This window comes from Poromitra crassiceps (assembly GCF_964638095.1).
Source record: "Poromitra crassiceps genome assembly, chromosome: 4".
Taxonomy (NCBI): Eukaryota; Metazoa; Chordata; class Actinopteri; order Beryciformes; family Melamphaidae; genus Poromitra; species Poromitra crassiceps.
Window position 1 is genome coordinate 67,127,116 of NC_139626.1, and position 23,306 is coordinate 67,150,421.

The 23,306-nt window shown below is 46.4% G+C and overlaps 1 protein-coding gene across 1 annotated transcript in view; it reads left to right on the top strand.

The window, feature by feature from the left end:
- Positions 1-11,602: 11,602 nt before the first annotated feature.
- LOC310775919 (NLR family CARD domain-containing protein 3-like) overlaps positions 11,603-23,306 on the top strand; it is a gene marked incomplete at both ends in the record, with an annotated part of 38,767 nt that continues 27,063 nt past the window's right edge. Inside the window, 4 exons of the mRNA XM_083636041.1 lie at positions 11,603-11,616; positions 11,947-12,006; positions 12,219-12,297; positions 22,789-23,017. Coding sequence (XP_083492167.1) covers positions 11,603-11,616; positions 11,947-12,006; positions 12,219-12,297; positions 22,789-23,017 — 382 coding nt within the window. The remainder of the gene's footprint in view (positions 11,617-11,946; positions 12,007-12,218; positions 12,298-22,788; positions 23,018-23,306) is intronic.

Here is a 23,306-nt window from a genome sequence, read left to right on the forward strand (position 1 = left end):
GTCTCTTCAATATCATCTATTCTAAACCTTCCCAGACCCCAGAGGTAGTAGTGTCATTTGATGCGGAAAAGGCTTTTGACCGTGTAGAGTGGGATTATCTCTTCTTTGTTTTACGAAAATTTGGTTTTGGTGATGGTTTTATATCCATGGTCAAACTACTATATTCCTCCCCAAGGGCCTCAGTACGCACAAATGACACTATGTCTCCATTTTTCCAGCTGCACAGAGGGACAAGGCAGGGTTGTCCCTTAAGTCCCCTGCTCTTTGTCCTAGCAATAGAACCACTGGCCATAGCCTTGCGTAGTGACCATAGTATTTATGGTATTCGCAGAGACCAGGTCCATAAAGTTTCACTTTTTGCAGACGATTTGCTGGTTTTTGTATCGGATCCACTAATTTGTATCCCTAAGATTTTGAAGTTGCTAAAAGAATTTGGTATTTTTTCTGGGTACAAACTTAATTTACATAAAAGCGAACTAATTCCGATTAATGCTGCAGCAGACACATGTGTGTTTAATTCCCTTCCTTTTAAGGTTTCACCTGAAAGGTTCACCTATCTGGGCGTTGTTGTAACGCGGAGATATAGTGAACTATTTAAACATAATTTTTTCCCTCTGTTGGGCCATACCAAATTAGATCTGGCACGTTGGTCGGGGCTCCCTTTGACCCTTGCAGGGCGCATCAATGCAGTTAAAATGAACATCTTGCCTAAATTCATTTATCTTTTCCAATTAATACCAGTCTTTATCAAAAAATCATTTTTTTCTTCCTTGGATCAAATTGTCTCATTGTTTATTTGGAATGGTAAAATGCCTCGAATACGAAAAACTGTCCTTCAGAAACCTCGTGTAGCTGGTGGAATGGCTTTACCAAACTTTCAGTATTACTATTGGTCCTGCAATGTAAGAGCCATGTCCTTTTGGCAGTCTAAGCCAGTAGGATACGAGATTCCTTGCTGGCTGGCTTTGGAGGCTTCAACTGTATCTCAAGTGTCTTTACATTCTTTGCTCTGCTCACCCTTTTCTGGGGCTCTCCCTATTACAAAAATTACGACCAATCCAGTTGTATGTGACTCTCTCAAGATTTGGAAACAATTTAGACAGGCCTTTAAATTTAAAGATTTTCTTATTAACACACCGATCACAAAGAATTATGCCTTCCCCTCTTCTATTTCTGACAGTACTTTTGAACTTTGGAGACTGAAGGGAATATCTACTCTAGAGGATTTATTTATTGAGGACACCTTTGCATCCTTTGATCAGCTCTCTGATAAGTTTAGCCTACCCCCATCGCACTTTTTTAGATATCTGCAGATTCGTAACTTTTCTCGGTCCAATTTGGGCCAGTTTCCAGGGCGTCCACCTGAAAACCACTTGGACCGTATCCTTAAACTGAATCCGGTTATAAAAGGGTATATTGGTATGCTTTACCTTATAATTAACACTCTTGACCAAGTCGTATTTGAACCCCTCAAAAATAGATGGGAGAAGGATATGGAAATGCCTATCTCTGAGGAAGTATGGGATTTAGCAATTAAGAGAATACATTCTTCTTCAGTATGCTTGCGACATTGTGTTATTCAGTTTAAAGTGGTTCATCGTCTTCATTACTCTAAAGAAAAACTGGCTAAAATGAATCCAGAGCTAGACCCAACTTGTGATAGATGCAAACAAACAACCGCCAGTCTTGGTCATATGTTCTGGTCATGCCCGAAATTAGTTCAGTTCTGGCAGTTTATTTTTGAGGCCCTGGCCACTATTTTGCAGTATCATTTAGAACCCTCCCCCTGGAGTGCCATCTTCGGGGTCGTTCCAGCTGGTGCACAATTAAGTGCTGCTCAGTTAAATCTAGTAGCCTACACTACTTTATTAGCTAGGAGATTGATATTATCCAAATGGAAAGATGCTTCCCCGCCCACTTTTGCACGTTGGATTAAGGAGGTTATGCAGTCATTAAAATTAGAAAAAGTCAGACATACCATGAGAGGATCAGTTTCCAAATTCTATTCAACATGGAGGCCATTTCTTGATTTTGTAGAGGCTTTAGACGCCCAGCTATTAGCTGGAATGGACTAGTATTCTGTTTCTTTGTATTTGTTTATTTACTTTTATATTGATTTTTATCCCTCTTTCCCTCCCTCTCTCTCTTCCCATTGTAGTGTGTGTGTGTGTGTGTATGAATGAGTATGTATGTGGGAAAGTAATTCAACACAAATGCTCTTGAGATGCCTCTTGCCAAGTTGGGAATATGCTGTGTGTATTTTCTTTTCCTGTTTTTTGTTTCTGTTTTGTTTTTTAATGGGCTTGTGGGGTGGGGGGGAGATGAAGGGGAGGGATATTGGAGCTATGAGCCCAATCTTCAGTTCATTCTTTCTTGTAATACCATGTTTTTATGTTGGAAAATTGAAAATAAACTTTGATTAAAAAAAAAGAATTGCAGTAGACGTCTAGCAAAGAGGGAACTAGCATCAGACACATCCGCATTAAAATCCCCCACTACATACACACAGGTTGAACCACAATCCTCAATGAAAGCATTAATACACACCAGTCTATTACAAAAATCGTCCACATTGTCATATGTAGCACTTATGCTGCAATATATATGAATATATGTACTGTATGGTCAAAGTATATAACAAAGTATGCAAAGTATGGACTAGTTTCTAGTTTCCAGGTTTGACTACGGAGCTGAGTGAAGATTAATGACACAGACACAGCGCTGCAATTACCGGTTTGTATTGAAGAAATTTAACAAAAAACACTTGAAATATAAATCAAGGAAAATAACCAATAAAGAAAATATAAAGAGGCCTTTCAAAAATAGCAAAAAGTGTGAGCACTTTCAATATGGAAATCAGTAAGTTAACTACTAGCAGGTAATCCAAATACTCTTAGTCCATCAATTCTTAGTTTCACATTTCTTTTCAGTTCATAATCAATTCAATCCCCATATCAACTACCATATATTGCACAATACTTAATTGCACACTCCCTATAAAGCCTTCAACTCAATGCATACACTTTAAAGTGACTGCAGTGCTAAAGTGCTTAAAGTGATAGTAGTGCAAACAGCGTGTTGGTAATGATATATATATTTAAATTATTGCACAGTCCGGACATATTCAATGTACAGCAATAACTAAAAAGGGGAAAAAGAAACTGATTAGAGTGAATCAGAATAAATAGTGTACAGCCCTACCACCCAGTGGGAATGGGGCCTATGGGAGTTCAGGCTTGAGGCCTGCTGGGGGGATCTGTTCACGGAGGGTGGTTTCCATCAAGGGTCGTTCCGGTAGCTCGCCATCCATTTGTTTGCTCCAACCTTAAAGCCCGACCTGTTGCGATGAACAGGTATACATTGTATGAGCTAAAAGCATTTTATATTATTGGCATCATTTTCTCTCCATACAGTATCACATTGCATGTTTCCAAATCAAACTCCTGTTGCGTCTCACCAGTGTCCTAGCAGCAAGTCTCTGTCCACAGCAGCAGCAGCAGTCACATCATGGTCAAAACTGTTGGGTGGTGAATGGCTTGGTTACAGTTTGCATGTAAAGTGAAGGCAGCTGGCATGCTAGCATTTAGCTTCATGGATAGCATTGTTTGTGTAGCATTGCTGCTAGGTTTTAATGCTTGCTGTAGTGAGAATCACTCACCAATTCCATCATCCAAGTTGAAGAGGTCCATGGGCTTGAGTGTCCGAGTTCCAGTCTCCAAATGTAAAGTTTCAGTCCATAATAAGTAGATTGCCTTTCTTAGAAGGGTTGCTGTTAGAGAAGTTGCTGCATGAGGTTCACCAGGTGGCTGTGAGTGCCATGGAGAGGGTGATTGCCACCTCACAAAGAGAAGGGGGCGGGGACAAGGCAGAGGAGCCTACAGCCGATTGACTCAGGTGTTTGGACTGACAGATTGCTAGTCCAATGCTTATAGGTGTGACTGTGGTTTGATTGACTGACAGATGAGCTATGGCAAAGTTGACAGAGATTTGGCCATTATTTCACCTGTGTTACATCCTCCCCTCTTGAAGTAATGCACGTCCCGCTGCATCCCTTCAGTGGCTGCGTGGTCACGGGGCTGTCAAACATGGGGAGCATTTGCATAGAGGGTACAGTAGATTGATAATCAGGAGGAACTAAAGAGTGAGTGACAGCGTTACTTAGGCCTTGAAACAAGGACTGAATGACAGAAATTAAGGGATTTCCCAATGCAGTATATTGGAAATGCTCTGGTTTCTTTCTCTGTCTTTTAGGATATCTGTCAGACTCCTCTGGTTGAACAGGTTGCAACAGGTCATTCTCCTGATTAAGTTCTTGATTGACATTGTCCTCTTCGACTTCATTTCTGTCTCTTTGATCGGGCAGTTCATCATCCGAGATTACGTTTTGGTCAACATTGTTTATTTCAGGTAAATCCTCTCTTTCAGGTGTGATGTCGTTTCCAGCATTGTTTCGTTCAGGTGAGCTTGTGGCATCCAGTTTAGCGGTGGTCAAGATGTAAGTGAGTGGATTACTATCCGTGACAACAGTGAAATCAATACCATATAGGTAATCACTGAATTTGTCAGTGACCGCCCACTTAAGAGCTAGAAACTCTAACTTGTGTGCCGGATACTTGGACTCACTGCGAGATAACCCTCGACTGGCAAAAGCAATGGCTCTTAATTTCCCTTCTTGCTCTTGATACAATGCAGCACCCAATCCTGTGGTGCTAGCATCCGTATGTAAGATGTAGGGCAGTTTCGGGTTAGCAAATCCAAGAACAGGGGCTGTCGAGAGGTTTCCAATGAGTGTTTCAAATGTCTGCTGACATACTGATGTCCATCGAGATCCAAAAGGTTCCTTTGGGTCATGATAAGGAAAACTGTGGTTCTTTTTCTTTCCACGGTCATGAGGGGGTGGATATCCTGCGGTGAGGTCATTCAAAGGTCTAACCAGTTTGGAGTAGTCTTTAATAAATCTCCGGTAGTAACCAGAAAAACCGAGGAATGATTTCAATTCTTTGAGAGTCTGAGGTCGTGGCCAGGTCTGTAGAGCTTTGATTTTGTCTGGATCAGTTTCAACACCATTGGCAGAGACAATATGACCAAGGTAGCGCACAGAAGATTGGAAGAATTTGCATTTTTCTGGTGACAACTTCAACCCGTATTCTTTCAGCCGTTGAAGCACTTTGAACAGAGTATCAGAAGTATCAGAAAAGATGATGATGTCATCTATGAACACCAACACTTCTTTCAAGTTGAGATCTCCCATACATCTTTCCATCAAGCGTTGAAATGTACTGGGTGCGTTAGTAATTCCTTGGGGCATTCTGTTCCACTCCCAGAACCCCAAGGGACATACAAAAGCGGTTTTTGCTTTATCAGCTTCGTCCATTTCAATCTGATAATAGCCGGATTTGAGATCCAACACCGAGAACCATTTGGAACCGGTCAAAGCACGAAATGCTTCCTCCACATTGGGAAGAGCATAAGCATCTTTAATGGTTTGCAAGTTTAACTTTCTGTAGTCAATGCATAGGCGGACAGAATTGTTTTTCTTCCGAATGACCACAATCGGTGAAGAAAAGGGAGATTCTGACTCTCGAATAACCCCCGCTTCAAACAACTCTTGTAAGTGTTTGCGAACTGCATCGACATCTTGTGGATGAATAGGTCTGGCCCGCTGTTTAAATGAGGTTTCATCACTCAGTTTGATATGGTGTTTCACTTTATCAGTGTGGCCAAAATCCAAATCGTGCTGAGCAAATACTTCTGGCATAGCATTAAGATGGTTTGTTATGCTTTCTTTCCATTCAGATGACAACGGTGAATCCTCAAAATCAAAGTTGAGTTTAGAAGGTTTTGTAGGTTCTGGTGTCTTGGATGAATCAGGCTGAGAAGAATCTGGTTGAGAGACAGACTGCCGTTTGATTATGCACTGTACCACACTCAATTCCGCCAATACAGTCTTTGCTGGTAAGATTACATCATGTCCACTCTCATTGTGCAGTACTACTGGCAGTCGACTGGATTGCTTCTGGGATAAAGTGATGAGACAACTGGGTACTAACACCCCACAAGGTAATGAAGAATCTGAGGGGGGTTCTATGAGGGCCCATTTCTCTGAATGAGAACGTCGATTGTTGATTATCCCCTCTAAGACTACAGTACTATAAGCAGGGATTACTTCAGGGGTTTGGCCTTGGAGTTTTATTAAACCCAGATCACCATTTTGAGAGTACTTGTGCCTTACTTCTAAGATTTTTAAGACAGCACGATAACCATGTTGTGCTGGGAGAAAACTGGGGTTATCACAATAATCTGAGTAGAGGAAGTCAAGTGTATTAGTGCCAATCAATACTTGTTCTGCGGTGTTGCCACCAAGAGGTGGAACAACCAAAGCGAGTGTGGGAACTTCTATTTCAATGCCAACAAAGTCCTTTGGAAATGTTACAACTAGTTCAACATAACCAAGATAAGGCACTTCTTGTCCATTTGCTCCTTCTATCTCTAGAAGAGTAGTTAAAGGCTTGATCGGCTGATCGGCCAAAAACTGGGCATGGAAAGACAGAGGAATTGTAGTGACCTGAGAGCCTGTATCAAGTAAACAAGTTGTTGGGTGACCAGAAACTTTGATTTGTGCTGTACTCTTTGTTCCCACAAGCCCTTTAGAAAATCTAAAAGGGTGATCATTGGCTTTGGTTTCTTTCAGTGCTGCCCGCTTTGCAGTGGGACTCTCTTCATTATCCCCAGCTCCTGCGTGTCCCTCCACAGAAGCTGACTTCAGTTTAAATGACTGGAAGAGTCTTGGGACTGCACTTGTCGCCGTTTCTCTTGCAACTGTGTCCTTTTGAAGGCGACCAAAGAGGGATTTGGTGCTTGATCACAAGTGGGTGCGATATGTCCATCTTCTCCACATTTAAAGCAGTATCCTGGGCGAAGCGAAGTGCTTGGCTTAGCGTATGCTTTAAACTGTTTATCAGGCTGTGAAGACCCTTTTCGTATCTTGGTTTTATCTGCAGGACTGTTATTGTTCACTGGCTTACTGTTTGAGCCTTGATAATGCAATGTGGTCAAGGTGGACAGTTGACTTTGCATTTGAGTAACAAGCTTCTTCAATTCCTCAATCTCTGAAGATGGATCAGCAACTGTACAGGAATAAGCACTATGCACATGTGATTTGGAAGCACTGGATGTGGGCTTGACTGTACCAAGATGATGTTTCATACGACATGCTTTAGCTGATTGCTTAGCCTCATCAACACGAAGCAGTAACAGTAACTCAGCAAAAGAGGGAGGTTTGTCTCTCTTCTGTTCCAGCTGAAGGTCACTGATTAAGGCATTGTCCCAACAGCCACGACAAAATTGCTTCAAAAGATGACGATTCAATTCAGTGGCAGAGACACCACCTCGTTTCATGGCTGTATTCAAGACCACTTGAAGACGATGTAGATACTCAGAAGGCTTTTCACCAGTATTTTGTAAGGTGCTCAAAAACTTAGCAAAACACTCATCCCCATCTGCTACGGTGCCGAATGCTGACTCCAGGAGTTCAAGATATGCATTGGGTAAGGCTTGAGGGCCTAAATGCTTGACAATATCAGCAGCAGGTGGCAGCAGACTATCAAAAATCCTGCGAGACCGATCCAAGTCAGACATGGCTGGATCAGTGAGAAACAAGTCCACATTGGTTCGCCAGGTGTCATAGTCCGCTTCATTACTGGGTCGTGTGACTTTCCCAGAAAAAGCTCTAAGACGAGAAGAACCATGATAATGGGACGCAGCATTCTCTGTCTTGACAATGTGTTCTACTACCACCTTCTGGACGTCAGGGGGATTGAGCACATCACCGGAGAATGTAGGATGGCGTTTTACAGTCGTAGGAGGGATAAGAAAAGAGGCAAAGGCAGTGGTCGAGCTGGTTGGAGTCATTTCAATCTGGGCTGCATTGTCTTTAACTGGAGGTGTTTTAGGAGGAGGTTTCACCACCGGTCCTTCAGCAGCTGGTGGCGCTTTGCCAATACTGGATACTTCAGATTTCACATCAGGTGCCAAAGAAAGTGATGGGTGAGAAACTTTTGCCATCTCCTCTTGAAACAAGACATCAAAGGACTTTCCAGAAAATTTAGCAATTGCCAGCAATTCCCGCATGTAGGTCTGGGTGGCGCTACTACAGGCGAGAGGACTGTACACACTAGCCAAAGTATTCACCTTAAAGGTGATGGCTTCTTTAGTAGGACTTTCATAGAGTAAAGGAAGCAATGGTAAAAGAGATTGCATTGCAGTACCATGTTTAAACTCTACAATGCAATGTTTAGGATATTCAGGAGTGTCAATCTGGAAAACACGGTTAATGGAACCAAATGTTGCAAGGTACACTTCAAGTTCATGATCTGCGTCTGTGCTAGTTAACCCAGTTATGATAACTGAATCAGGCACTTTTATGGACTCTTGCATCACTATTTCCATGATTGCAGTTTTTTTCAATTTTTTTTTTTTTCAACTGCAATATGTTCAGAATATGTTCATCAATCTTCAAACACAGCTCCTGGCTAGCTCGCCAAGTTTATGTAGAACTTATGCTGCAATATATATGAATATATGTACTGTATGGTCAAAGTATATAACAAAGTATGCAAAGTATGGACTAGTTTCTAGTTTCCAGGTTTGACTACGGAGCTGAGTGAAGATTAATGACACAGACACAGCGCTGCAATTACCGGTTTGTATTGAAGAAATTTAACAAAAAACACTTGAAATATAAATCAAGGAAAATAACCAATAAAGAAAATATAAAGAGGCCTTTCAAAAATAGCAAAAAGTGTGAGCACTTTCAATATGGAAATCAGTAAGTTAACTACTAGCAGGTAATCCAAATACTCTTAGTCCATCAATTCTTAGTTTCACATTTCTTTTCAGTTCATAAACATCAATTCAATCCCCATATCAACTACCATATATTGCACAATACTTAATTGCACACTCCCTATAAAGCCTTCAACTCAATGCATACACTTTAAAGTGACTGCAGTGCTAAAGTGCTTAAAGTGATAGTAGTGCAAACAGCGTGTTGGTAATGATATATATATTTAAATTATTGCACAGTCCGGACATATTCAATGTACAGCAATAACTAAAAAGGGGAAAAAGAAACTGATTAGAGTGAATCAGAATAAATAGTAGGGCTGTGGCGATTCACTTATCTCCCGATTCGATACTATCACGATTCTTGGGTGCCGATTCGATTTATATTGCGATTCTTAAGTATTGCGATTCTACGATTATTGCGATTCGATATTACGATTTATTGCGATTTTTGTTTATTTTTTTCTTTTATTTTTTCAGTTTGTTTGCTTTTTTACACTAGATTAGAACATGGGAAAAGTTGAATCATACACTAGAGACTGTATATTATATATCATGAGTAGGGCTGGGCGATATAGTTAAAAACAGGGGCGGACTGGGATCATAATTCAGGCCGGGCATTAGATACCAAGCAGGCCAGGCCGATATGGGCCAACGCGCGTGAAATTTGGGCCGTTTGAAGCCAGATTTGGGCCGTTTGAAGTCCAATTTTACAATGAGATGCACCCACTTTAACCCTGAAGAGTAATTATTACTTCAGACTAACTAATAAAGTAATAAAACCACTAGTAAACCAGTAGGCGGCGCCTAGCCTGCTGTTCAGTGAGTGGCCTGACTGCAAGCACCCAAATTTTTTTTTTTTTTTTTTTTTTTTTTTTTTAATTTGCGATTATCGATTCTGGAATAAAAGATCGATCCAAAAAATCGTGACATTAAAAATCGCGATACTTAGGTGAATCGATTTTTCCCCCCACCCCTAATAAATAGTGTACAGCCCTACCACCCAGTGGGAATGGGGCCTATGGGAGTTCAGGCTTGAGGCCTGCTGGGGGGATCTGTTCACGGAGGGTGGTTTCCATCAAGGGTCGTTCCGGTAGCTCGCCATCCATTTGTTTGCTCCAACCTTAAAGCCCGACCTGTTGCGATGAACAGGTATACATTGTATGAGCTAAAAGCATTTTATATTATTGGCATCATTTTCTCTCCATACAGTATCACATTGCATGTTTCCAAATCAAACTCCTGTTGCGTCTCACCAGTGTCCTAGCAGCAAGTCTCTGTCCACAGCAGCAGCAGCAGTCACATCATGGTCAAAACTGTTGGGTGGTGAATGGCTTGGTTACAGTTTGCATGTAAAGTGAAGGCAGCTGGCATGCTAGCATTTAGCTTCATGGATAGCATTGTTTGTGTAGCATTGCTGCTAGGTTTTAATGCTTGCTGTAGTGAGAATCACTCACCAATTCCATCATCCAAGTTGAAGAGGTCCATGGGCTTGAGTGTCCGAGTTCCAGTCTCCAAATGTAAAGTTTCAGTCCATAATAAGTAGATTGCCTTTCTTAGAAGGGTTGCTGTTAGAGAAGTTGCTGCATGAGGTTCACCAGGTGGCTGTGAGTGCCATGGAGAGGGTGATTGCCACCTCACAAAGAGAAGGGGGCGGGGACAAGGCAGAGGAGCCTACAGCCGATTGACTCAGGTGTTTGGACTGACAGATTGCTAGTCCAATGCTTATAGGTGTGACTGTGGTTTGATTGACTGACAGATGAGCTATGGCAAAGTTGACAGAGATTTGGCCATTATTTCACCTGTGTTACACATATGACTCATCGGGTGTATAAATGTTAAGAATAATAAATGATCTATCCAGGCATTTCAGTTTGATGGCTATAGCCCAGTCCACATCGAGTTTAACTACTGAAACAACCGGGCCGAGTGTGCAGCTCCATAATATAGCTACCCCTCCAGGTATTCTTCCTCTGACAATCTTATCACGGAGGTCGGTTGTGGACACTCCAGCTCCGTGGAAGTTAGGGTGGAGTGCATTTAGTCCATCAAGGTCCTGTTTAGCCAACCATGTCTCTTGAATACAGAGTATCTCGCACTGATCTAATAGTTTATCAATGACCAGTCGCCTCAATTTGTCCCCCGCACTGTGCCCAACGCGCAGGCCTCGCGCATTATAAGACACAATCCGTAACATACCTGTCCATTATCAGGATTCGGGCGCTGGGGTAGACACCCCCGGATTCCGACCCCCCTCATCCGGAGAGCCTCTGGGTGTTCTTGGCTCGAAGTAGCGGCGAATGACCGTCCCAGCTGGCCACAGTCCAGGATCATACATTTCAGCCACTTCCTTACACTCCACAGATACCTGGAAAGAGCTATATCTGGACTGGGTCGTCTCTATCTTTCGACAGGTGACTTTGCGGTCCAGTTTCCTCTTCAGGTAATCCTTAAGGGTGTCGGCTTCGAGGTCAGGGGCAAACTTGGAGGCGAAAATATTCACCATCTTGGTGTTTACCACCGCAATCGTGGAGCATTCCCCCGTGCCGACGACGATCACCTTCTTCCTCTTCTTCCTCAGTCATCAGAGATAGATAGATAGATAGATAGATAGATAGATAGATAGATAGGATATAGAATCGGTCAGAAAAAAATACTCTAAAAATTACTATATTCGATATTGTGAAAAATATTGCGAAATTCGATATTATTGAAAAACGCCTATAGCACACACCATGCCAACAGTCGGCCATCAGCCATGTCTAGGCATCTGTAGCTCTAGTATTTGCAGTGTGTCCCGCAACGTTGGCACTAGTTGGTGAACTAGTGCCAACGGTGTGGTGAACTAGTGCTAACGGTCTCCCAGCAAAATAGCTTTGAATGCTGCACAGTGGCCTGATAATCTATTGTATTAAAATCCTCAAGAACAAACGGCTGATCTGACGACTGGGACAGTGCAACACTGAAGTTCTCAGTTATGGGTTCAGCAGATACCGTATTATTCAGCCCTGGAACATAAACAAGAATGAAAAACATGGAACTGTCTTCTTCATAAAGACACGCATACCTTGAACATCAATGTTCATAATGTGTTTCTCTCAGGACGCAGCAGCAGATACCAGACTTCCCTGAGCCCAGCTGTGTGTCCATGAAGAGTGACCGGTCTATGGGTCTACCTATGAGTTTTAAAGATAAACATCCTTCTGAAAATAAGTAATTATTTTCTCTGTATTTTAGGATTAATAAAAACATGAAATTGTCTTCTTCATAAAACACATACCTTCACAATGTTCATAATGTTTCTATCAGGATGCAGCAGGAGAGAGCGCGTGTGCGCGCCCTGTATGACCTAATACATCATGTCTTCTCAACAGAGTCGACCAGGAGCGGTCAGAGGTTTCCAGTGGTCCGACTGCCCAGGAGCATCAAACAGACCTGGACTCCATATTCATGGTGTGTAAAGGATTAACAACACCTTTGACTTCAGCTCACACAAAGACACCTTGTTCTTCACCATCAACTGAAATCAACCTGTTACAAAAAGGACAAAGGCTACGGTGTCACGACTAGTTGTTACGATTAGGAGTTACTAAGTTATGCCTATAATCATCACTAAGGCTTAACCAACAATGTTCTCCCTCACCATTAGCCTTTAGCCCCAATGTAAGTTGAAATCTCTACCCCTAGTGTACTGACGTGAGAGTGAAACTTATGTGTTTGCAAGTCAAGATTCAAGATTTGTATTGTCACTCTGTTGTACAAGTAGACACATGTGAAATTCTTATGCTGTGGGCTCCGTTACATAAGGTTGGTACGTACAAAATCACAGCAAACAACAAATAAGGCAATAAGGCAACAGTTAACTAGGGCAAACGTTAGGGTTGTGCTACAACCCGGGTTTTACGAGTGAGAACGAGAGCTCTCACTAGTGCCTATCATGCTGCGTACGCAGCCCTATGGAAGACTGTCATTTTGCTCCAAAATTACTTTTCATTAAAACCGACCACCCACCCGTACGTGGCGTGGTGCCCCCCTGGGGCTGACGTGGTTCCACGTGACTACGTCACGTCCTGTCAGCCCCAGGGTCCGCCACTCATTTCTTCCAGCCAGCTGAGATCCGACGCACCCAACGACGCATCGACGCAGCAAGGCTGGGTAGTGAGAGCTCTCGTTCTCACTCGTAAAACCCGGGTTGTAGCACAACCCTAACGTTTTACTTCGTTTCGAACTCAAGCTCTCACTAGTGCCTAATTCAACCGCCCTTGCTGCAGGGAGCACCCCACAGGGCGACCCGAAAGGCATCGGTGAACCACGGCCGTATGGCAACGTTCATGCCTGACTGTCGACATTAGAGTGGCAACGATACTACTTCCTTGCCACCGACAGTACCGCGTGCGCGAACCGCGAACCGGACACGTCGAGACTGTAGTACCTAACAAACGTGTGATGAGAGGACCATGAGGCCGCGGCACACATGTCCTCCACCGAAACACCACGCAACAACGCAGAGGATGTCGCAACACCTCGCGTAGAATGCGCCTTGATACCCTCCGGGGGTATCTTACCCACGGCAGAGTATGCCAACGCGATCGCCTCCACTATCCAGTGTGATAAGCGACCCTTGGAAGGGGCCGACCCTGGGCCTTCTACCCAAAGCAGACCAACAACTGGTCTGTAGTGCGTAATGAACGCGTCCTGGCCACATAGGCCGAGAGCGCCCTTACGGGGCACAGCATGTGCAAGCGTCTCTCCTCACCCGAACTAAACGGCGGGGGACAGAATGCTGATAAGTCTATGACCATAGACCTATAGCTGGCATTAATATTATTGGGTTGGTAAGCTGGATTAGGTCGCAACTAGGGATGTTCGATATTGGCTTTTTTACCGATATCCGATATCCGATAATGTCTAACTCTTAATTTCCGATACCGATATCAACCGATATCAACCGATACCGATATAAGCAGGCTTTTTTTCCACCAAAATTTCACATAACAAGTTATAGCTTAAGCTGAAGAGTTTAATATATAATATGCATGTTGTGTTAAAGTTGTAAGTGTTAGAGAAGCGAGCTTGTGACCAGAAGGTCGTCGGTTCAATCCCCGGGACCGGCAGGATAAATCTGGGTGGGGAAAGTGAAAAGGCAGCGCTTGCCCCTCCCTCATTACCACCACTGAGGTGCCCTTGAGCAAGGCCCTTAACCCCAACCGCTCCAGTGGAGCTGCTCAGTGGCCAACAGATCAGACTGTGGTTGTACTGGTCAGCTTCCAGGTATGAATGTGTGTGTGAATGTGAACAGGGCACTCCTGAAAAAGAGAGCATTGCTCTCAGTGAGACTCCCCCTGTATTAAAAAAAAAAAAAAAAAAATATCGGCATGAAAACCGATACCGATATTTTCCGATATCGATTTTTTAATGCTAATATTGGCCGATAATATCGGTAGGCCGATAATATCGGACATCCCTAGTCGCAACGTAACCCTGCGCCCATCATTCCCAAAAACCATACAGGCCTGCTGCACCGAGAGGGCAATCAGGTCACCAACTCTCTTTCCTGACGACAAGGCCAGTAGCAGCACGGTCTTTAACACTTTGAGTGCCACGGCCCTTGGGCAAAAGGTTGCTTGCTGTGCCACATAGGCCGCAATGCATTTTAAAACAGTCATATAATTTCTTTAATAATTACTATGTAAACACTGAACACGCACAAATAACGATGAGACTCTCTTCTATCACCTGCAAAAAAAAGTTTATTGATCCCATTTTCCGTTCTTTAGTTATGAGCCGGAGAAGATAGCTTGATTGAACGAAAAACAGACCTTTTTTTCTACGAGCTGAGATAATGAGCCTTTTGTGAAATTAAACATTTCAAGCACATCACTGACTCTGAAGCTAATTTTCTGATGTAGTCACACCTCAAAAATAATTTCCTTCAATAAAACAGTGAAGGCCAGGGAATTTTGTTTGGAAGAATAATATTTTTAGCTGCAACCAGCAGCGCTGGCCCCTGCGTGCGCTGCTGGTTGCAGCTTCTTGCTTCTGCTGGTGGGCATCGGATATTCTGGCTTGCGTTTGCCAACCCTGTCCTGCTGTCTGGGTCTGTCTGGGTCAGTGTTGTGTGCTGCTCTGCGTGCCCCACCTCCCCCCCTCCTCCCCCCCCCCCCCCCCGGAGTGTCTCTCTGCTCTGCTCGGCTCTGCTGTTTGCTCTGCGTGTGCTCAGCACTTGAAAAGTCCGCTAGATCCAGCTTTTTTACAGCCGCGTGTACCAGCTCCCATGCTTCCAGTTGAGAATAATAACAAATCCACGGCTGATCATGCGAATGGGCTGTTGCAGCGCACACGGAGGTGCTCAATTGTGATAGCAGATTGGCTGCTGCAGGGGCACAGCTAAACGTTATGCTTCAATGAAGCAGCTGCATACGGACGGATGCGATGCGATTTCCTTTTCCCCAACGACTTCTTCTGTGTGTTTTACTCCACGTTCTCTCATCTGGAGAGCGCTGTCGCCACCTAAGGGTTCTGTAAAATAGGTTAGACACATTCAATAGCTCTCATATTGTAAGAGGCGATGTAAGAAGCTGAGATGGACACCCCCCCCCCCGTCAAAAAAACAATTTCGAGTTATTGACGCCATTTGGCGTCGCTGGCACTCTACGGTAAATTTCTAATGACGCCATATGGCGTCGCTGGCACTCAATGTGTTAAAGGATGGGTTTACCGATGGGGAATATGAATATATATTAATTCTTAAAAAATCTTAAATTTCGAATCCGTTGAAATTTTTGAAATTGCTTGTTCACAGCCAGAGAAAAAAAAAATGAAAAAAAAAAAAAAAAAATGGGCCAGGTGACGCGTTTCGACGCGAAACGCGTCACCTGGCCCAATTTTTTTTTTTTTTTTTTTTTTTTTTTTTTTCATTTATTTTTTTCTCTGGCTGTGAACAAGCAATTTCAAAAATTTCAACGGATTCGAAATTTAAGATTTTTTAAGAATGAATATATATTCATATTCCCCATCGGTAAACCCATCCTTTAAGGACAGAACCTTTAAATCGGCGGAGTCCAAGGGCTCAAACGGATGACCCGTTAGCCCGTCCAGCACCGCAACCAGGTCCCATTTTGGAAAAAACGCACCGCGACGGCGGGCGCAGTTTACGCGCCCCCGTCATGAAGCGCGAGACCAAAGGGCACGCCCCCACGGGCCTCCCTTCAATTCCCATGTGGCAAGCAGAAATCACGGCTACGTACACCTTAAGCGACTGCGGGGACTGACCCGTGTCAAGCAGGCTCTGAAGGAAACAGAGAACTGGTCGCACACTGCAGTTCACTGGATCCACACCCTTACTTGTGCACCAACGCGAAAAGACCCGCCACTTGTACGTGTACTGAGTGCGGGTCGAAGCAGCCCTAGCACTCTGAACAGTGCATACCACATTATCGGGCAAGCCCTGGGCTAGCAACTGGTCCCGTTCAGGAGCCAGACTGCTAGCTTCCACCTGCCTGGGGAGGGGTGGAACACCTCCCCCTCCGCCTGGGATAGGAGATCGGGCCGTACCGGCAAAGCCCAGGGCTTTGCGTCAGGGAGACCAGGTCCGCAAACCATGTCTGCCTGGGCCAGAACGGGCCACTAGAACGAGCCGGAGGTGCTGTTCCTTCACCCTGTCCAACACCTGACGGATCAGGGGGATCAGTGGAAACGCATAGAGCCCCTCCCGTGGCCACGCGTTTGCTAGTGCGTCGTGTCCCAACGGGGGGCTGTCCTCCTGGATCGAGAACCACAATGGGCAGTGCGTCGCGCGCCGCGATGCGAAGAGATCGACGCGGGCACGACCGAACCTGGCCCAAATTTGTTCCACCACCTGAGGGTGGAGGCACCACTCCGTATGACAGGGATAGCCTCGAGACAGCAGGTCGGCGCCGTAATTCAGCCGTCCCGGCAGATAAACCGCAGACACTGAAAGGAGACGGGGATACGCCCACAGGTGAATCCCCGCCGCTAACTGGTTCAGCGCCTTCGACCGCACACCGCCCTGTTTGTTCAGGTGGCCGATCGCCGCCGTATTGTCCGAGCGAATCAGCACATGGTGTCCATGTATGATCCGCTGGAAGTGAAGCAGAGCCAGGCGAATCGCCTCCAGCTCTAGCACGTTTATGTGGTGAAGCTCCTGAGCCTCCCACCGGCCGTTCGCCGAAAAATGCCCGCGCACTGCACCCCATCCCCAGAGGGAGGCGTCGGTGCGAATCACTAACCTGAGCGGGACAGGGCCCAACCGAGTGCCTCTCGAGAGGTAACGGGGGTCCGCCCATATGGGCCGGGCCTGACCTGTCAGAGGAACCCTGCGATGACGGTCCCTGGCCGGGTCCAGGCGAAGCCCGAGGAACCAGATTTGGAACGGACGCATGTGTAGCCTCCCCAGAGGGAGCACATGCAGTGCCGAGGCCATCAGGCCCAACATGACTGTGCACTGATGCACTGACACCGAGGAGCACAGACTTATTGCCCTCGCTGTCCGCACCGTGCGAGCCTGTCGCTCTGGCGAAAGGCAGGCCCGCATGGCCCGGGAGTCTAGCTCGAGCCCCAGGAAGGTCGCTGTCTGCTCTGGGGCGAGGCAACTCTTCTGCCAGTTCACCAAAAACCCTAAGGTTTGTAGGTGATTGGTCACCACCTCGGTATGTTTCGTGGCACAGACCCTCGAGTCGGCCACAATGAGAGCGTCGTCGAGATATAGGAAGACGCGGATCCCCCTCGCGCGGAGGGGGGCCAAGGCTGTCTCCACGCACACCGTGAAGGTTGCGGGCTCAAAGACATGCCGAATGGCAAGACACAGAACTCGTAAGCCTTCCCTAGGAAGGAGAACCTCAGGTATTTCCTGTGCCTCTTGACCACGTGGGCATGGAAGAATGCGTCTTTCAGATCCACGGAAGTAACGAAACCCCCCTGTCTCAACGCGTTGAACAGGTGGGGAAAAAAGAGCATTCGGAACGGTAACTTCCTCAGCGTCTTGTTGAGATGCCGAAGGTCCAGAATCGGACGCATGGAGCCGTCCCTCTTGGGCACGACAAAGTATGTGGTAGAACCCGAGCGCACCTCTGCCTTGGGAACCGAGCGAATCACCCCTTTGGCGAGGAGCGAAATAACCTCCTTGTGGAGTATGTCCATGGACTCCCCTTCCACGGCCGAATCGGGGATCCCGTCGAACCTGGGCGGGGGCCTGGCAAATTGCAGGGCGTATCCCTTCTGAAGGGTGCGCCGTAACCATGGGGATGGGGAACATAGACGCTCCCAGGCATCGAGCCTGTTGGACAAAGATGGTCTCTTGTGGCCAAGGGGCGGAACCCGTCCTGAGTATATTGTTGGGCACCAGGACTGATTCGGTACCCTGATGGGGGGGCAGGACGTGAGAGGCTACGCCCCCCTGCCGCATGGTCAGTTCCGTAGAAGCTGTGCATGCTGGGGGAGAATTTATTACGCAAGCTCCGCCTACTGACGCGCCCCGTGGGTGCGTTGTATCGAAGTAACCCCCCCCCCCCCCCCGCCGTGCGACTTTCGCAGGCTGGGGGGGGACTGCGGAGGTAACGTTCTCTTTCGAGTCCGGCAACACGCGGACTTGTCCGGCAGTGCGGTCCCCAGGAGAGCTCCCGACCAGCAATGGGCCCACGGCGCCATTGATGGTGGGCTTGTCCTAGGAGCCTCTAGCCGAGGCCAGGCCGTAGCCATGGACCAACGGCGAGCCTTGATGACGGGTATGAGACCCTGGGGGAGCTCCCGACCGAACTCGGGCCTTGGGCACCGAGGACGGTGGGCCGAAAGCTACAAGCCGCAGGCTGGAACTGAGCCCAGCCTTGGTGAGCCAACCGGTGAGCTTGACCTGAGCGCTGCCAACCGAGGCCAGGCCGTGGCCATGGACAAAGGTGCGCTGTGCCCCCTGTCAGGCTCCCTGCACTTGCAGGGGACGCCCCAACAAAGGGAATGCGACCCATGGAGAGCTCCCAACCAACCCGGGCCCTGGGCACCAAGGGCGGTGGGCTTGTCCTTAGAGCTACAAGCCAAAGGCTGGCACTGAGCCCAGACCTTGGCGAGCTGTAACCCCTGCTGGACGCGTAGCGCCAGCAAGGGGCGGTACGTCTATTGTAGCGGAGGTAGCTCACGCCCAATGTACTTAGCACACAGATACTAACTGCACGGGTGCACGCCAGCTATCTGCAACAATACTATCGTTCTGTGCTAAACAGTACTAATGCTATCTGCACGTATGCAAGCTAGCTTTCACACTCTTTTGAGAGCGGACCTTGGTCCGCTCTCAAGAGCTTTAGCTGCGGCCCTGGGCATCGCCCCACGAACTGCTCCCTTGGAGGGCTCGCTCGTGAAGATAGCCCAGCAGCTGCAAGACTGAGGGTTCAAGGCGCCTGTGCAGCGTGCTCATGCCCAAGGCAGAACACGCACTTATCGTGCCGGTTCATACTCGGCCAATGTAGTTTTACACATGGCCCATCCCCTCGCTGACTTTCCCTGCTCAGTAGCAAGAGAAAGCAGGAAGCTAATCACTAAATAGCAAGCTCCCGCAGGCCGCACCCTGTTAGCGGGAGTACCGTTTAAGCAAGCTAGCAAACTAGCAAGAGGCACAGGCTAGACAGTGAGCAACCCGGAGGCTAGCGGACGTGCGCGTGCAACGGTAACGTAAGCGGCAATAGCCCAGCCCGAAGGGAAGGCAACAATACTCACAACCTGTTAACCCGAGAGAACAGGCGTGAACAAGCCACTAGCTAAGCTAGCGTAAGCACTGAGAGACAAGCGTGCGCTAACACAAGCCTGCGCCCAAGCCGGTGCAGCAAGTCTCTACCCTGAGTAACACGGGGAAGCAAGCGTGACCGCAAGCTGAAAGCCAGCGGCCCGCAAAGCTAGTCAATCTCAGAAGAACTCCTCAGAGGGAGTTACAATCTAGTAGATGCTATTTGCACGAGGCAAGCAACACTTAGCAGACAAGCAAGCTGGCTAAGATGACGTAAGTACTGAGAGAAGCGGCCAACACAATCGTGTGGAGCGAGCTCACCTAGCTAGCGTATTCGCTCAGCTAATATCTCAGAGTGCCCCCTTCGGGGCCGACGCCAGTAATAGCTACACTACAAGCAGTATGTAGGTCCCAGCAACGCCTGTGCAGCGTGCTCATGCCCTTAGGCAGTGCACACATTCATTTCATTGTGCCGGTCGTAACCGGCCAGCGTAGCCTCACAGCTAACACAGCACCTAGCTGTTCCCCCCTCTCTCTGCTAACAGGAATTAACGGGGTTACCGTGTAAGCTAACTAACAGTAGCCTGCAACGGTAAGATAGCTGGAGTGCTACACAACGCTAGATACTGGCTGCACGGGAGCAAGCTAGCTATCTAGCTAACTGAAGAGCATGGCTTCTAGCTACTACTCTCGCTTAACGCACGCCCTACACAGAGGTAGCTGGCGCCTAAAGTACTTAGCACACAGACACTAACTGCACGTGTGCACGCTAGCTATCTGCCACAATACTGGGTGTGTTACCCTGTCTGGGGACGCAGCCAGATAGCTGGAGTGCTACAAGCTAGATGCTAGCTGCCCTGAGCAACTAGCTAACTATCTATCTAACGTTACTCCAGCCGGAGTAACGCGCACGCTCTTACACGAGTAGCTGGCGCTTAAAGTACCTAGCACACGGACGCTAACCGCACGGGTGCACGCTAGCTATCTGCAACAACTGGGCTAATTAGCCTATTGTTCTAGTGCTATACAGTAACAAGCTATTCGCACGTATGCAACCTAGCCTAAACAGTTTTGAGCGCGGACCTTAATCAGCCCTCAAGCCGATAAACGCTGCCCCAGCCGGGGAACGTTTCACACAGCTACACGGCGGTAGCAAAAAACAAGTGTTAACTGTAAGAAGACACTCTTAGCTTTTAGATGACTTGATCCGACGCCGCTGGTGAAGAGAACAGGATCGGGTCCCCGAAGCCTGCTTTACCTCGTCCACGCAAACCTCTTCAAGGTGGGCAAGTTTAGACGGAACGAGCCTATTTTCTATAGCTATGTTAGAGCGCTAACTTAGAGTTAACCACGGAGCTTTAGAAGACACATCCTCTCACTGGCTGGAAGAAGCGATGAGTGGCGGACCCTGGGGCTGACAGGACGTGACGTAGTCACGTGGAACCACGTCAGCCCCAGGGGGGCACCACGCCACCTACGGGTGGGTGGTCGGTTTTAATGAAAAGTAATTTTGGAGCAAAATGACAGTCTTCCATAGGGCTGCGTACGCAGCATGATAGGCACTAGTGAGAGCTTGAGTTCGCAACGAAGTAAAACAGTGTAAACTATGTAAAGGGCATTTAAGGCAAACAGTGAATAAGAAATGGAATTAAGTAGAAGTAATAAAGTATTAAAATAGAGTAGGATAGAATAAATATAAAAAAGTGTTCAGTGTCCAAAAGTGTCCACTTGTCAGTGGAAGGGCTCTATCGTCGCAAAGGTGGTAATTTTGCGTTAGCGCAAGTTTTGTGCCCGAATAGCGCCACACGCAACACTAATTGTGGGCGTGTTGCCCGGCTGCGCTTCGGGTCACCTCTGCGCAAATCTCCATATAGGCGTGTTCCTCGCCTGCTCGTACGCCCCGGAGAATAATATTCATGTAGGATATAGAGTCGTCTCCATGCGAGCAGGCGAGGAGAGAGAGAGAGGGGAGCAGACAGAGGTGCAACCAGCAAGACAGCGAAGCTCGCGATGTGTCACCACGGAGGATTTCCCCTCTCTCGTCTCATCAACAGCGCTGTGCTGGAGAGAATTCTTCCATGTCCCAAAAGTGAACTGGAAGAAGCGGCCAAAACAGAGGGACCGAATGGGAAACTATCCATCAATGTATAATTTTTGGATCTAATTATAGGTTATCCGTGAATCCTAAAATACATTTACAAATAGAAGGTCAAACAATACAACAAGTAAGAACTGTGAAGCTTTCTAGGGCTCTGGCTTGATTGCAAATTGTCATGGTCGGAACATATTGACAGGGTGGTTTCCAAAATGGGAAGGGCTGTGGCAATAACAAGAAAGTGTTTACCATTTTTAACCTCAAAGCCCTTTAATCAGGTTGTGTGCTCACTGGTTTTATGTCATTTAGATTACTGCTCAGCAGTGTTGGGAAAGTTACTGAAAATTGGTAATTAGTTACAGTTACTAGTTACTTATCTCAAAAGGTAATTTAATTACTTTAAAGTTACCAGTTACTTCAAAGTAATTAGTTACTAGGGAAAGTAACTTTTGCGTTACTTTTAAAAGTCTGCTTCGATTGTTATTAATGCACACATTATGTTAGTGTTGCTGTGCCACAGTGTGGCATTGAACATTCGCTTATTCCCTCCTCTAAGAATAAGAAAGAAAGATGGATTTCTAAAAATTAAGTAAATTATCTCAGACTAGTGTCATGATTATAATTTTCTGCTTGGGGAGTATCATATAAAACATTCAGGTCTCACAAAGAATTGTGACATAGTAACATGGGTCACAGCCCAAAGATGTTCTAGGTTCACAAAAACGCCATCAAAATTAAAAGTAACGGTTGTTTGGCCGCTAGAGGTCAGGGCCCAGGCAGGCCGGAGATGAGGCGAGGACGAGGCTCTCACAACTCGCTACTGGGGCGACTCGGTGGCCACGCCCGGCTCGGTAACCAGGAAGTAGCTGTGGATTGAGGCAGAAAGTGACATTCACATTCAACAATTTTAGAACCATTGTTGTGAAACTAGAACGTTTTGCACTTTGGGTTAACATTTCTATTTCATAATTATTTGTGAGATCATGTTGAATCTCCATGCTGCACTCAGATCAGTGCGGGCTTTCACTCTCTGTAAGATGGATTTGATTTTGTGTTTTGTCTTTGATTTTGTCTGCAGATTTTAGTATGAAGGTTTAATATGTATATTATTCTGTTCCAGCTGCTTGAGGAGAACATCGTCACCTTTGTGAAGAAGGAGCTGAGAAGGTTCCAGAGGGTTCTGAGTCCAGATGAGGCAGAATGCTCAGAGAGTCAGAGGGAGGATGAGGAGGAGGTGGAGACTGAGGAGGAAGAGCAGAGGAGGAGCAGCACAGAGGCTTTTCTAAACATCACACTGCTCTTCCTGAGGAGAATGAAGCAGGAGGAGCTGGCTGAGGAGCTGCAGAGAAGTAAGAAGCTTTCACAGCTTTAATGTCATGGAGAGAGAGCAAAGATGGTGGAGAATGAGTGAATCATGTCTGTTAGAGCCAGTTTTGTCCTCCCCATCTAATTCATTCGAATGAGGTATGCAAGCCATAGCTGGAAGACGCCATCAAGCCACAGTTCTCAACCGCAACAAACGAAACAAGAAACAAATTATTATAGAGAACATTTCATTTGAGTTTGGCTTATTTTGATCTCATTTGACTTGTAAAGGCCTGTTTTATTTTTCTGAATATATTTGAGTCATTATTTGTT